General features: G+C 43.7%; 1 protein-coding gene across 5 annotated transcripts in view; it reads left to right on the forward strand.

The window, feature by feature from the left end:
• The first annotated feature begins 74 nt into the window (after positions 1 to 74).
• The window catches only part of CYB5A (cytochrome b5 type A), a 79,831-nt gene continuing 63,527 nt past the window's right edge, over positions 75 to 16,378 (forward strand). For 4 of the 5 annotated variants that reach the window (XM_082355320.1, XM_082355319.1, XM_082355321.1 and 1 more), the window contains exon 1: positions 75 to 341. In XM_082355320.1, coding sequence (XP_082211446.1) covers positions 213 to 341 — 129 coding nt within the window. In that variant the 5' untranslated portion in view covers positions 75 to 212. The remainder of the gene's footprint in view (positions 342 to 16,378) is intronic. The other variant, XM_082355323.1, reaches the window with a different exon arrangement.

Consider the following 16,378-nt stretch of genomic DNA (forward strand, 5'->3'; position numbering starts at 1 on the left):
GGGCGGGACCCTTGAGTGACACGAATTTTGGCCAATCATCGGAGGCCTTGCTTCGGCCTCCCCCCGCCCCGCCCCACCCCAGTGCCTGCCTCCGTGCCCAGGCGCTGAGCAGGGCCCTGGGGAATGTCCCGGGGCGAGTTCGCGGAGACGCCCGCTGAACTCCGCCCGGCTCCGCTGCTCCTTTTAGGGCCTGAGGCTCGACGCGTTCCGAAATGGCAGAGGAGTCCGACAAAGCCGTTAAGTACTATACCCTGGAAGAGATCCAGAAGCACAATGACAGCAAGAGCACCTGGCTGATCCTGCATTACAAGGTGTACGATTTGACCAAATTTTTGGAGGAGGTGAGTTGGTGGAGGCAGGATGCCGACCGGAGTTTGGGGGTTCCCTGTCGAGACCTGTCGTTCGCAGCGTGGTGGGATTGACCTGCCCGGCTCTATGTGCGCACCTGAGTGCGTTCACCAGTGCGTGCGCACCCGGCTTTGCACACCTGGGAGCGGCTCCCCGCGTCTGCATACTTGTGTGTGCACCCCCTGAGTCTGTACACCTGGGAGCGGACCCCAAGTTTGTACACCTGAGGCTTCGTGCCCGCGTGTTCACACCTGGAGGTGCATAAGTCAGTGCCGCGTCGAGGTGAACCAGTTTAGCAGCCCTTGAAGGGCAGAAACTGTCTCCCGAGACCCTGCGCGGGCATGTGGGAGAGCACCACTTCGCACTTCGTGGGAAACAAAATCTCATCTGGAGCTGTCTTCCTACGAGAGAGCGCAACTACGGAAGGATTTTTGAAGATCCTTTTTATCCTTGAGTGTGCATAGACCGGGTCTTCATCTAGGACAGGGGTCGTCCCACTTATTATTCCTGGAGTGGATTCCTAATTGGAGCCGGTTGGAGACCACCCACCTTGAGAGCTGTGGGACCCCACAAGAGGGGACCTTGAGTTCGGAGGTCCAGGTGTGGTCTGCGCCGGCTCTCCCCCTGGCATTCACAAGCCCACCCCACCATCCACGCCCACCCACCCGCTGTTCACCTAGAAGGCGCCCAGTGATATTTAAGGTATCCAGTGACGACTTCGGTGAGGTACAGTACTGGACTCCTGCGAGTGAGCATGGGGGTATGTGTGTGGCTTTGATGAGAAGCAAGGGAGAGGGACAGGGAAGTGAAAAATGCCAGTGCGACTTCATCCTTAAGCAGCTTTGGGAATTGTAAAGTAACTTTGCTTAACTTTGAGGAAAACATTCTTTTGATAAGATTCTTTGCGTTGATTATAATTTTTGCAATAAATTCTAAGGAGTTTTTCTTTGCTGCCTCTGGCTGTGTTTTATCACTGTGGGGGAGTTTCAGTCATAAATCTTACACTTACTCTCCTTCATTTCCCCAGACAATAGACAGGAATGCTTAGTAATGGGAATTTTCTACATAGTTTGTGAGGAAAATGAAGATAGAGGCCTGGTCTGAGCTGGATCACAATTTATATCAAAGGACATTGGTTTTGTAGAGAATGTTTTAAAAAAAATTTTTTTAAAGGTTGAAGTTGATGGTTATTAGTAAGATATATTACTGTTAAATTGTCCTCAGGTGATGTGCCAGAAGATAAAATAGTGTCCTGATCTGGTTAAGAGTGGTTTATAGTAGGGAGTCAGATCTGATCTGTCCTGTTCCTTCTGCTGAGCTACAGAGCTTATTTGCTGTTAGAGATTCTTGAACTAATAATCCTGCATCATAACATCAGGTCTAATTGATACCAGATGTCTGCTTAAAACTGTTCCTTCCCCCTTCCCATGGTATATGTAATTGTAGATTTTAAGATCCATTGTGTGCTTTCTTTATTTGTGTCTATAAAAAAGAATAGCATTTATAAAGTAATAGGATATTTTATGTTATGAAGCTTTGCCACTTTTTTCTTTCTTTTCTGTGGGGTTCTATTCATTGTGTTGTACAGGGGGCCTCCATGGTCTCCCCCCATCCAGATGCCAGTATCACCCCCTCCCCTCGTTGTGACAACCAAAAATGTCTCCAACTATTGCCAAATGTCCCCTTGGGGACAACAAAGTCACTGCTAGTCAAGAATCACTGCCCTAAGATATATTTTGCATAACTTTTATGGGTACATTTGTCAGGAAATAAGGAAGAGAAGATTATTAAGCTTTACTATAAACCATTTACATTTCATTCTTATGAGGCAGAAAAGGAATTGCACAAGGTTTTCTAAGCGAAACGGGAAGAGATGCAAACCAGCTGCTCAGTGGGTGAATTAGCTGACAGCAAATTCCTTTATTTTTCACTCAGTTTTCAATACTCTTTCTTTAAAAGTAGCTTGGGGAGAACATCTCTCCAGAAAAATGCGATGAGTCGAGTTTATCACTAATATTTGATAACTAATACTTATAGCAAGATAACTCAAAACTACTGTTTATAGTGAGATACATAAAAACAAGTTTACAGCAGTTCCTATAAACTAAACTTTTCTTAATTGCTTCTTGGTAGAAACTCCGCAGAATAGCCTATCTGGACTTGAGTTTGGGACACCACTGCTCTCTGGTACTCACTCACGCCCTTCCTTTTGATCAGTGATCCTGTATCTGCTGAGTTCTTATAGTGGAGACTGTGGAACTGGAGAGGAAGAGATATCAGTTCTATTCTCAGAAGTTTCCGTTTGAGGAAGCCGGAATAACACAGAAAACAATGCAATGGGCAGGGATTATTATACACAAAGCTGTGCTGTATCAGCCAGAGTCTAGTTCAGCGGTGGGGAGTGGACCCGGAGTGGCCGTGTGAGGCGTCAGGCATCGACTCTGGTGAGTAGGGCCTAACATCAGCGGTGACAGACCGGCTCCCAGAGCTGGTCTGGATTAAGGTAGAACAGGACAGTGGCTGACATTGTGAAATGGGACCGATCAGAAGGATGAAGGTGTGCAGCGAGGAGGAGGCTCACGCAACCTGTTCTAGCTGGTCATCGGCGGTGCCAGCCTCCCCAGAACATCTGATTCTACTTTTAGGGGACATATGTTCTGTTTACTGTTTTCACTATCTGTTTTCACTTTTTGTGACCATCTCTGATTAATGCAGTGTCCTAGGCTTTGGCTTCCTGCCCCAGCTTAGCCATCCTAGGATTCCCTGCCAGTGGCTTCCTGCATCTTCAACACACATCTCCTTCAGAGACCTGCAGGGCGCTCTGCCAGAATTTTCACTTCTTCCTAGATTCCTCCTGTTCCATTACTTTATTAGGGCAGTGCTATTTATCTCATCCCTTCTTTTGAAACAGAGAAAGGAGCCCAGAAGATCTGTTTCTCCTCCCTTGCCCTGCCCCCTTTCTTCCATCATTTAAAAGCTCCAGAAATTCATGAAGCTTTTGCGTGGTAACTAAAGAATATTCTACTTTCCCTAACTTACCCAAATATGAAAGAAGTTTTTTGTTTGTTTTTTGTTTTTTGCCTTCCTACCTCTAAATAGTGAAATTTCATTATAGGCTACATCTCCATATATATCATAGATGTATATGCATGTGTGTATTCATGTTGAGACAGTATATACTGTGATGGGTGGAAGGGGGTCCTAGTCTGTGCCTACGCTCTCTATGCCTCATATGCCTTATTTAACGTAAAATGGGAGGATGACAATAGTGCCAACTTGGAGGGGTTACGATAAGAAACAAAATAATGCTGGTTAAACATATAACACAATGGCAGGTGTATGGTCTTCACAGTAAATGCAGACTCCCATACCTGTACAGGTCAGCGTGTGGTGTGCCTTTCTTTCTGTAGCATCATGTGCAGCTGAGTGCTAACATGAGATTTTAGGTGAAGGTGTGAAACAGGAGAGCATTATAAAAATTGTACCCTCTGCTCAAGAACACAAGTGAAGTTTCTAAGTTGTTCAGTGAGCTCCACCTCCTGAAATAATAGCCTTATAAAGCTGTTTTGTTTTCCAGAGAAGGGTAGATACCTGAGCGGGAAGATTGGCTCCTTATTGCTGGCAATCTCAATAGCAGCAGGTGTTCAGTTACTATCTGATACTGATCTATGAGATTATGAGCCTTGTTGCCTACGTATTTTTTGAAAATTTATTTATTTATTTATTTTTGGCTGCGTTGGGTCTTTGTTGCTGTGCGCGTGCTTTCTCTAGTTGCGGTGAGCGGGGGCTACTCTTTGTTGCGGTGCGCGGGCTTCTCATTGCAGTGGCTTCTCTTGTTGCGAAGCACGGGCTCTAGGCGCGCGGGCTTCAGTAGTTGTGGCATGTGGGCTCAGTAGTTGTGGCTCATGGGCTCTAGAGTGCAGACTCACTAATTGTGGTGCATGGGCTTAGTTGCCCTGCGGCATGTGGGATCTTCCCGGACCAGGGATCGAACCTGTTTCCCCTGCATTGGTAGGCAGATTCTTAACCACTGTGCCACCAGGGAAGTCCCTGCCTACGTATTTTGAAGTAGGTGGGTTTTGTTTTTCAATTCTGAGTTATAGTTTTTGAACTTATGTTTGTGAATTTGAGTCTTGTCATTTCTGATTATATTATTAGCAAGGTTAATGATTGTAGAACTTTGAATGAAAATGCAGCCATTTGGGGCCAGGGAGAAAAATGGTTTGCTTTTCCCTTTCTGTGATTTGGGCAGTAGCATTTATTCAGGTTTTATGAGTGCTGTGGAATATGAGAAGAAAATATCACATAATTGATGGCAGTAATATTAACTTGCTTTCAGTTCAAGTCTTTACATGTTTAATTTGTGAAATAGACACCTTCCTGAAAAATATTATAAAGAATAATATTTTGTGTCAAGTTGTCCTCCTCCTTTACATGATCAAAATGGAAACTTGTTTCTGTAGAACTTTTTCTGGTGATCTTGGGATTCTGATGCTCTGTATCTGCATCTTAGATGTTCTTTAACAGCATTCTGCCTTACAAAGCTGTTGGCTTCTGACTCACTTTTGCCTTCGGAGTCTTAGGCAGTATTCTCTATAGCAGGTTTTGTTTTAGGGACTTACTTTTTGTTGTTTTCCTTGAACATGGCTGCCTGCTTTGCAGAGACGACTGGTTCCAAGCCTGGGGGACCTCAGTACCCTGGGGGGCCAGGAAGAGAGTGTGGGTGCTTGAAACTCAGTGTCCTTAATTTTGAAAAACACAGAGGACCCTACATCTTTACTGTTGGTAGGACTGTCATATTTAGTGCTAAAATCCCAAATGCCTTTGCTTTTTTCAAGGAAGTTTGATAATATCCTGAATCTTATACTACTAAAAAACTGCAGTTACAAGTATGTCTTTGATGAGTGTGAAATGGAAAAGTTATTATTATTTAACATACATAGTTTGGTAAATAAAACTCAGCAAATATGAAATCCATAGGAGGAAAATATAAAGGGATCCTTGGTGGTAAAGGTGGTTCAGGCATCTTGCGTAAATAGGCATCAGAGCCTCATCTCACAATGGTGAATGTGAGAATTTATATGTTGAAGAAATCCAGGAGCTGTGAGCACATTTAAAGCCGTGACACTGGATGAGATGGCCTAGGGAAAGTGGAAAACACTAACTCTGTGACTAGGGCAGGGGACCTAAGATAACTAGTACAGCTTTAAAAGAAAACAGACATCCAGTTGGTACACAGCTGCTGTTATTTGCTTTGAGATTCCCCCCCACCCCCATATCCAGGGTTCTCCATAGGAACCAGGGAGAAAGCAGAGGGGAGTTGTGAAAGAATAAAAAGAAAACCTTTGGAAGGTCTCAAAGGGCTAAAATGTGCTTTTCTTTCCGTCTGCTGTCGTTTTACTGTGTTCCCTTCTAGAAGGTGGAGAAAACAGCTATTCCAGTTGCCCATGGGGAGTTTTTAAGTAGAGAAAGTTCTGGAGGAGTCTTCAAGGATGCCATTTGTTCCTAACACAGATGACATCTGGATGATTTTAAGAATCTGTATTATTTCATTCAAGAAAGAGATTGTTGGGCATGCGTGCAGAGGTTAAATGTTGTTTTCTAAAGGCCTCTTAAATAACTGGCCTGGAAGGGCTTGTTCTGAGTGGAAATCTGATGAGGTTACTGCTCTGAGAAAATCCTTCTGTGGATTTAGCTAATCCCCTGCCCTCCCCTTCCCACCCCCTCGCTGATTTCCGTCCTGCCCTCTGAGCTGTGGGTGGTACCGTGTTTCCTTGTCCGCCAACTTCCCCATCTCACTTACACGTGGTTCCTGGGGGCCTCGGGAAGGGTCTCTCCCTCCTTCCTTCACACTGTCATCCGTCTGCACCTTCCTTTCTTGTGGCTCTAGTTGTTAGACTATCTTCCTCTTCAGAGCTCGTGTCCTGACATAGTCTTCAGGATTTCAGTGGTTCCATCACATTGGTTGTTGATTTATGAGTTTTCAGTTCAGGTAATGTATGTTGTTATTATGTTAAAGAATGTAATTTCTAGAAGAACATAAAAAACTTCATTTTGTAGAAACAGACTGTCATTTCTCTGCTTAGTCCCTTTCCATGGCTTCCCAATGCATTTAGAATAAAATGCCATCTCTCTCCTGGTGTAATAAACTCTGCGTGATCTGGCCCCTTCCTTCCTCTCCCACCTCAGCTGGTAACACTGTCGCCTTGCCCTCCACGCCTTTCTGTGTCCCTAACAAGTCGGGCTCGTTTCTGACTTAAGACCTTTGTGCAGTTTCCCTTCTGCCTGGTGTGCCCTCCTTTCACCACCCTCTTCAGGTCACCCCCCCAATGTCTTTTACCAGAAAGGGGGATGTTCTGTCTCATCCTGCAGTGTCGGAGGCCCCGGGGCCCAGTGTTTTCCACTTTCCCTCAGCCGTCTCATCCAGTGTCACGACTTTAAATGTGCTGACAGCTCCTGGATTTCTATCTCCAGGTCACAAAGATGTCTCTCCTACACTCAGGATTCTTGTATCCGCAACTCACTTTGCATCTCCACTCAGATCTCTAACATGCCTCTCAGACCCAACGTGTTAAAGACTGAACTGACCTTCCCTCACACATCTTGCTGTCACCTTCCCTATCTCAGTGATGACACTTCCACCCATTTGCTCAGGTCGAAAACCCTGGGGTCATGTCTGATCCTTCTCTCTCTCTCACTCCCACACTGAATCCCCCAGAACATTCTGTGGGCTCAACTTTTATAAAGGAGTCAGAATCCGACTAATCTTTCCCCCTCTGCGCCGTCTCCCTGCTCTGAGCACCATCACCTCCAGCCTGGTGGCCCTCACCCCTGACTGTGTACTTTTGGTAGTAGAGTGCTATTTTAAGATGTCAGATTCTATCACTTTCCTATTTAAACCCTTCAGTGGCTAATGACACCACCCAATTTAAGACTTCGGATATAGCTGCAGTAATCAAGAAAGCGTGGTCCTGGCAAAGAGACATATACGTAGATCAATGGAACAGAGTAGAGAAACCAGAAATAGACCCATGCAAATACTTCTGACTTTTGACAGAGATGCAAAAGCAATTTGATGGAGGAAGGACAGCCTTTTCAACAAATGGTTCTGGAACAATTGGACAACAGTAGTCAAAAATATAAATCTTGACCCAAACCTCACACTTTATATAAAAATTAACCCCAAGTAGACCATAGATCTAAATATAAAATTTTAAAATTTTGAAGAGACTTAGGATTAGGCAAAGTTCTTAGACACAACAGCAAGAGCATGATCCATGTAAGAAAAAGTGGATAAATTGGACTTCATAAAAATTAAAAACGCTGTTCTTTAAAAGATCCTGTTAATAGAATGAAATGACAGGGCCATTGACTAGGAGAAAACTTTTTCTCATATCTGACAAGGGACTTATATCCAGAATATATAAAGAATTTTCTAATCTCAACAATAAGGAAACAAATAATCCAAATAGAAAATGGGAAAAAGACTTGAATAGACATTTCCTCCAAGAAGATATATGAATGGCAAATGAATACATGAAAAGATGTCCAACATCATTAGCTGCTAAGGAAATGCAAATTAAAACCACAGTGAGATACTATAACATACTTGTTAGAATAAAAAATACTGGTAACCCAAATTCTAGTGAGGATGTAGAAATGCTGAATTGGTCATGCGTTGCTGGTGAGAATGCAGAATGGTACAGACACTCTGGAAATCAATCTACCTGTTGATTGATTGATTGAAAAAGCTAAACATAGACTTACTATATGACCCAGCAGTAGCACTCCTTGACATTTGTCCTAGAGAAATGAAAATTTATGTCCACACAAAAGCCTGTATGCAAATCCCAGCAACTAGAACAATGCTGGCACAGAGAGAGGACTCAATATTGGTTGATTGAATGAATAAAAGTTTATAAGTGTAAACAATATCAGACAATTGATACAGAGTGGCTGTTGGGCTGGCAGCTTTATTTGTAAAGCCCCGAACTGGAAACAACTCACATGTTCCTCAGTGGGTCCCTGGTTAGACTGGTACATGCGTAGAGGGAAGACAACTCAGCAGTAAAAAGGGAATAAAGCAACCTGACTGGGTGTCAAGGGTATTACGCTAAGTGAAAAAAGACAGTCTCAAAAGATTGCACACAGTGTGCTTCCATTTCTGTGACATTCTTAGAATGACAAGGTCACAGAAGTGAAGAACAGATGATAGGTGGCGGGGGAGGGGGACTGCAAAGGGGCAGGAGGGGGAGCCTCCGCCTTTGTGGTGACAGAATGGTCCTGTGTTCTGTGAATCTGCATGTGGGAAAGTGCCACAGACCAGGACCCAAAGATACACCAGACAGACACACAAGTGCACACAACAACTCTAAGTCAGTCTAGGGGCTCCTATTTAAGATATTTGCTGGTTCTGACGATGCATTACAGTTATGGAAAATGTTGCCCATTGAAGGAATCTGAGTGATGGGCGCATGGCACCTCTCTGCAGCTATTTTCAATATAAAGAGTTAAAACAAAAAACACGTTCATCAGCTCCCTCTCTTTCGTGGTTAAAGCCAAGCCTGTAAGGCAGCTACAAGGTCCCACCGCCTTCTGGCACATCCTGCGTCATGCGTGCTGATGCCCTTGCTCTTCTAAGAACGTGCCAGGAACCCTTCCACCATAACCCTTTGCGCTGGAAGGTTATCCCCCAGATAGCAGCATGCTCACTCCTTCACTTTCTCAACGAGGCCTCTCCTGACCCCCCATTTACAGCTGGACATCTGCATTCAGCCCCCTGCATTCTGGACCCCACCACCCTGCTCTGGTTTTTCTTTTTCCTATAGCACATGTCACCTTCTAACATACCGTGTAACCTATTTCTCATGCTTACTGCTTATCTGTCTCCCTCCACTGGAATGTAGACTCTGTGAATGCAGGAATTTTTTTCTGCTTTATTCCCCGGTATATCCCAGCAACTGGAACAATGCTGGCACATAGAAAAGACTCAATAAATAGTTATTTATTGAATGAATAAGCGAAAGTTTACAAGTGTAAAATATTAGAAAATCGATGCAGAATGGCTGTTGGGCCAGCGTGGATAATTTCCTGACAGCTTGTTTTATTTCTCCCTTGCCTCCAGTTGCCTGTTTTAGCCAAATTTTTTTATTCTTAACACTAGATATAAAAGGAAAAATAGGCCTAATGATTTGGTATTGAGGAGGACTGGTTCCACCCTCAATCCTCCTTTTCAGTCTCAATTGTAGCCTGTCCTGTCCTCTCATCTTTTGGCCATTCCAACTCAAGATGGATCCTAGCGTAGATAGAGGAATAGCCCCTCTTAGATCATAACCCATCTTCCACTGGGCCCTCAATTTTGGTGGCTTTGCTTGTTCTTATGAGGAGCGTTGGGTTGAGCTGGGTCACAAGGCAAGCGGTGTGTGTTCTAACTCTCCTGGCCTCGCTGTCCCCTGCTCTTGTCCCTCGGAGGCAGACCTGTCCCTGCCCCTTCCTCTACCCCAGGGTCCTTACTTCTCAGTCTGGGACTTACTCTTCCCTTCAGAGATCCCAGGAGTTGTTACGTCTCCAATGAACTCACTTATTTTACCTAATGAGATAAGTTTAGTGATGGTAGAATTAAAAATATTGGTCAGGGCACACTGACTAAATGCAAAATTATCTTTGTTTCATGGTAAATTTTGGACCAAACATTTACTGTCTCAACTCTAAAAGTAACCATGAATGATTTTGCTTCTCTTTCTTTTCAAGGAGAGAACACTATAACAGCACTCTGCAGGATAGTTACCAGCTCACAGCTGCATTGCTTATCTGTTCATATCCTAATGACCTTTAAGAATTATTTCATGTAGCGAATGTTCTTTGTCCTTATGGTATGTTGTTTCTATTAACTCTTGTCATTGGGTCTGTGGCTTAGTAGGATCAAGCCAGTTGATTTAATCCACAGAAATCTCTTGAAGATGAAGGGCAGGGTGGAAAGAAGGGGTCCCTTGGGGTTTGGGGTTTGGTGCTGGACTTGGCCTCAGCAGTTTACAGGGACCAGGCACTGTGCGAGGTTCTGTTCAAGGTTCTTTCTGGCAGTATTGAATGGGCAGTATTGGATAAGAAAGGGAACGAAATTGATATTGATGGAACACCTATTACATGCCAGGTATTGTACTAGTTATATCACTTAATCTCTGTAGTGTAAGTGGGAGAGGTATCTAATGATGGAGAAATGGAAGCTCAGGAAGAGCTGCTACCTTCCTGGGTCGCTCTGCTAAGACGTGGCAGAGCCGGATCTTGAATTCAGCTTCCTCTGCTTCCAAACCTGGGCTTCTTCCGTAACACAGTACTGCCTGGACGTGGAGGCCAAGACAGCTGGAGACCAAACCGCAACAAAGGTGCAGGGGCTTATGGCCAAATACGTGACTACTGAGGGGTCTGCTTTAACATTTTGTCGAGTGATATGGGGAAGGGTTATCGATAGTAATTGGGAGGTGACATGTGCTTGATTCTCTTTTCTCATTGCCTCCCCCAAACAAAAACAAATGAAAAAATGATCAAGCGGTGCCTTTTTATCCATGTGAAACCGGGTATTTACAGTGCCTGAGTTAAGATCTCCAGTTGAGTTTTATGCTTTTGATGCTGTGCTCACAGGTGAGGTGGAGGACAGCCGACTTTCAGGAAGCCGAGAGTGGCTTATTATTAAGACTGGTGCCTGTGGGCTGGTAGAGGGAGAGTGAGGGGTTTGTGCTGTTCATGCTGGCCAGATTGCTGCATGTCTGCAGTGGTGCTCTCCCTGTCTCGGTTTTGAGCCTCTCTGTTCTAACCATGACAGGTCCATCCGGCATTTTGTCATGGTCGCTCTGCTCTTCAGGAGCCCACAGTGGCCCTCATTGTCTTCCACTTCACACTGGCTCTCAAGGCCCTAATGGTTTGGTCCTTCTAACCATCCAGCCTGTGTTAGGGTTCTCCAGAGAAATAGAACCAATAGGAGATACTCATACATACTTCATATATATATTTATGTATGAAGAGATTTATTGTAAGGAATTGGCTCCCATGATTATGGAGGGTGAGAAGTCCCCCAATCTGCCATCTGCAAGCTGGTGACCCAGGAGAGCTGGTGGAGTGATTGTCTGAGTCTGAAGGCCTGAGAACCAGAGGAGTCAATGGGAGGCTGAGGGCAGGGGAAGGAGAGATGAGAGAGCCCAACTCAAATAATGATACAGGAAAACAGGTGAATTCTTCCTTGCTCCACCTTTTGTTCTATTCAAGCTCTGAATGGATTGGATAGTGCCCGCCCACATTGGGCGGGGCCATCTCCTCCGCTGAGCCCACTGATCCAAATGCTAATCTCATCTAGAAACACCTCCCAGAAATCAAGTGTCACCTCAAGTTGACATGTAAAGTAAGCCATCACACAGCCTCACATATTTTACTTTATTCACACTTATCTCTTCATTTGCCCCAAGTATGCCATGCATATTTCAGCCAGTAAGCCTTCATTCGTGTTCGTATTCCTCTTGAGCTTATTCATCTTTATCTACTCTATTTATCCAAATACTAACTCTCCTAAAGCAGCCTAGATTATTTTTTAAAAGCATCTACCTTTCTAGACTTCTACTCTGTTCAGTCAGCCATTAAGATGATCCCTTAATATTTCTCTAATTTTTTAATGTACATAAAGATCATTGTCCTAATTTGGTTTTAAGTTTCTTGACACAGAGTATGTTTATCTATGTCTTTTATATGTTCAGGACTTAGTACAGTGCCTGCCACATGGTATTTTTTTGACAAAGTGATTGATGTAGTAATTAGAATTAAGCTCAGAAGAACCCCCTTGTGCTTGAACAAGGTAGATGTTTATTCATCTGTCATAAAGAAATGAGCTTTGCAGTCCAGGTCTGGTGTGCTAGCTGTGTTCCATCAAGTCCCCTGGGGCTCTCCTTCTGGCTCACTTCTCACCTATCCCCAGAGTCAGGCCCTCATCGTTATTCTCAAAGGCTGCGTTCCCCTTCCAGACAGCAAGATGAAGGAAGGGATGAAGAGAAAGGGCAAAGGGTGCACATCACTCTGAAGGTTCTCCTGACACTTCTGCTCACATTAGGCAGAATTTAATCACATGGCATACCCAGCTGCAAGGGAGGCTGGGAAAATCTTCTATTCTAAGTAGCCATTTCCCAGCTAAAAGTTTAAGTGGGTGGGGGGAGGGTCAAAACAATATTTGGGGATGAATATTCTAGCAGCAATATATAAGGTGGTTAAGAATGTGCTGAGGGATTGGAGAGGGGAAGACTAGTTTGGCGGCTGGAGCCATGAATTTGATGAGAAGCACTTCCCTGGTTTATTTACAAGAATGTAGGGCTTTGCTGTCTTACTAACAAGACCTTCTTCTAACCTTTGACTTCGAAATTTTATAACTTGTTTTTCCAAAGCCACTAAAATGTAGGAATTCTAGGAGTTAAGTTCAAAGAATAAGTAAAACATATTTTTCTGTATCAAGCCTAAAAGTATCTCATTTATGAAATTATTTGTATTAAAGAGGAATATAACTAGCAAAGACAATTTCGAAGAGATAATATAGACCCCTTTTTATTTTCTGGGTAGAGAATCTAAGGAACTGTAAATGGCCATAGAAGCAAACAGTAGGAATGCAGAATGGACCTGGAAGGTATTTTCACTCGATAATCAGTTTCCCAATTAATAGTAGTTACAGACTGCATGTTCGAATCTAGAGTGATTCAACATTTTGATTTTACCCACAACATTTTCTTTCTGATTAAGATTACTGCCTTCATATTAAGTATTTATTGAAAGCATCTGTATCAGGAGTGGCATGTAAGTTTATCTTTTTTATCTTCCCAGCTTTTCTAGATCCATTTTTAATGTATTATTGCTATTTACTGTACTATTAAATATGAAGTAGAATTTACCTATAATATAAAATAATCCTTGATCTTGTGGAATCTCTAATAATGCATTTATTGCTTTATTTAGCATTTCTCTTTGGCTTCATTCTAAAAAGGACGTGAGGCATAACTCTCATTACGTTGACTTTAGAATTCTTGGCCTCGTAACATACAAAAGTTATCCAAGACCTTGCCTTCATTGATTGTAACACTTATTCTGTACCTGACCCCTTATATATTTGTACTTTTGTGGTCTGGTAAAGCACCTTCTGCTCTTTTACTCTTGATATTCTCTTTTTTTTTCTTTCTCCCCTGTATGTGGGAAACTGGACTCTTACTTTTATTTGAAAAAAAGTTACATGTTGTATGTGGTCTCTCTCTCAGTGCTAGTTATCCCTGAAGTGGAGAATGTCCAGGGGTTAGAGGACGAGGTGCAATCCTCCTAGGGACTGGCCTTCGCCTCTTGAACAGTGCGGTGTAGCATTGCTGGGCCATGAGGGCATTGCATATCAGGTTTGGGTCACGTACTGTTTTGTTATGTCCTAGGGGATACACCATGGAGCTGCGCAGTTTTCAGTGGGCCGCGTGAGATTCTTGGAACTTTGGTTATGAATGAAGCTTCTCATGTGGTCCCTGATGGGAGGTGCTGCAAATGTGGGGTTAACCCTGATAACCTTGGTATCTCTCCTGAAGGAAGCAATCCCAGGAACACTTGAACTCCACCTGCACTGAGTGTTTTTTCAGATTAAAGCTGATGCCACCACTTCTTTAATCATCATCACATTATGCAAAGGAGCGCCCTTCTCAATGTACTGAGCTCACCTTTATTCACACACACACAATAAATAAATGTTCATGTCTTTCACTGCAAATGAAATGCCTTTTCAGTTTTCACCTAGGTTGTCTCTATCTCTTGATAAATGTTTGCATTGTCTATAGCTACACTTTCCAATATGGTAGCTAATAGACAAAAATCGCTAGTTAAATTTAAATAAATTAAATAAAATTTACATTATTTTTCAGCTCCATTTCAAATGTTCAGTAGCCACTTGTGGCCACCATATTGGACAGTTTAGATATAGAGCATTTCTATCACTGCAAAACATTCTAAGCACAAATCTGGAGCTCTCACTAAAGCAGCTTTTGTGAAGGAACCACGTTTTTGTTTGTTTGTTTCCATACAGATAGGGTATTTGGTGCAATCATTTACATCACTATTCCAAGCCATTTCTGAATTCACATCTTATTGGAAACCAAATTTCTAATGTCTGGCACTCCTTCTTGCGAGAGCACCGGAATCACAACTAACTGCTGAACAGTCATTGACAGGAAAACACTGGAACTCACCAAAAATGATACCCCACATCTAAAGACAAAGGAGAAGCCACAATGAAACGGTACAAGGGGCACGATCACGATAAAATCAAATCCCATAACCGCTGGGTGGGCAGTTCACAAACTGGAGAACAGTACTACAGAAGTCCACCCACTGGAGTGAAGGTTCTGAGCCCCACGTCAGGCTTCCCAACCTGGGGGTCTGGCAATGGGAGGAGGAATCCCCAGAGAATCGGAGTTTGAAGGCTGGTGGGATTTGATTGCAGGACTTCGACAGGACTGGGGGAAACAGAGACTGCACTCTTGGAGGGCACACACGAAGTCTTGTGTGTACCAGGACCCAGGGGGAAGGAGCAGTGAGCCCACAGGAGACTGAACCAGACCTACCTGCTGGTGTTGGAGGGTCTCCTGCAGAGGCGGGGGGTGGCTGTGGCTCACCGCGGGGACAAGGACACTGGCAGCAGAAGTTCTGGGAAGTACTCATTGGCATGAGCCCTCCAGGAGTCAACCATTAGTCCCACCAAAGAGCCTGTAGCCTCCAGTGCTGGGGTGCCTCTGGCCAAACAACCACCAGGGAGGGAACCCAGCCCCACCCATCAGCAGACAAGTGGATTAAAGTTTTACTGAGCTCTGCCCACCAGAGCAACAGCCAGCTCTACCCACCACCAGGCCCTCCCTGCAGGAAGCTTGCACAAGCCTCTTAGATAGCCTCATCCACCAGAGGGCAGACACAATCACAGAGAGATAGACAAAATGAAAAGGCAGAGGATTATGTCCCAGATGAAGGAACAAGGTAAAACCCCAGAAAAACAACTAAATGAAGTGGAGATAGGCAACCTTCCAGAAAAAGAATGCAGAATAATGATAGTGAAGATGATCCAGGACCTTGGAAAAAGAATGGAGGCAAAAATCGAGAAGATGCAAGAAATGTTTAACAAAGACCTAGAAGAATTAACAAACAAACAGAGATGAACAATACAATAAGTGAAATGAAAAATACACTAGAAGGAATCAGTAGCAGAATAACTGAGGCAGAAAAACGGGTAAGTGACCTGGAAGACAGAATGGTAGCAATCACTGCTGTGGGTCACACATGAATAGTCAAAACTATGATATCTGTGTTTTTCTTCTTTTTTAAAAAAAAAATTATTTATTTATTTATTTATTTATGGCTGTGTTGGGTCTTCGTTTCTGTGCGAGGGCTTTCTCTAGTTGCGGCAAGTGGGGCCACTCTTCATCGCGGTGCGCGGGCCTCTCACTACCGTGGCCTCTCTTGTTGCGGAGCACAGGCTCCAGAGGTGCAGGCTCAGTAGTTGTGGCTCACGGGCCCAGTTGCTCCGCGGCATGTGGGATCTTCCCAGACCAGGGCTCGCACCCGTGTCCCCTGCATTGGCAGGCAGATTCTCAACCACTGCGCCACCAGGGAAGCCCTGTGTTTTTCTTCTTTGACCTCAAATTAATTGTATGCTTTTTCAGGATCAAATCATGTCTATTTTTCATGTACTTTTGTGTGTCCCATGCAATGCTTTGCACATAGTATTCATAAATATTTTGATTAAATGAATTAAACAACAATTGAATATGAAATTATATGGTTTCTGAATGGTAAGAACTATTATAGTTCAGGAGAAGGAAAGGGGTGTGAACTAGAATAGTTGGAATGGGAAAGTTGTTGTCAGTCACTTAACCAGTTGTATATACTAGTTCTAAGACCAATGTGTAATCAGCCGTGCACATCTCATTTATTTGTCCAAACTTGCTTACAAATATTTCTTTGTATCTGCCATGTGCCAGGCATTGAA

The sequence above is a fragment of the Balaenoptera borealis genome (assembly GCF_965194805.1).
Source record: "Balaenoptera borealis genome assembly, chromosome: 14".
Taxonomy (NCBI): domain Eukaryota; kingdom Metazoa; phylum Chordata; class Mammalia; order Artiodactyla; family Balaenopteridae; genus Balaenoptera; species Balaenoptera borealis.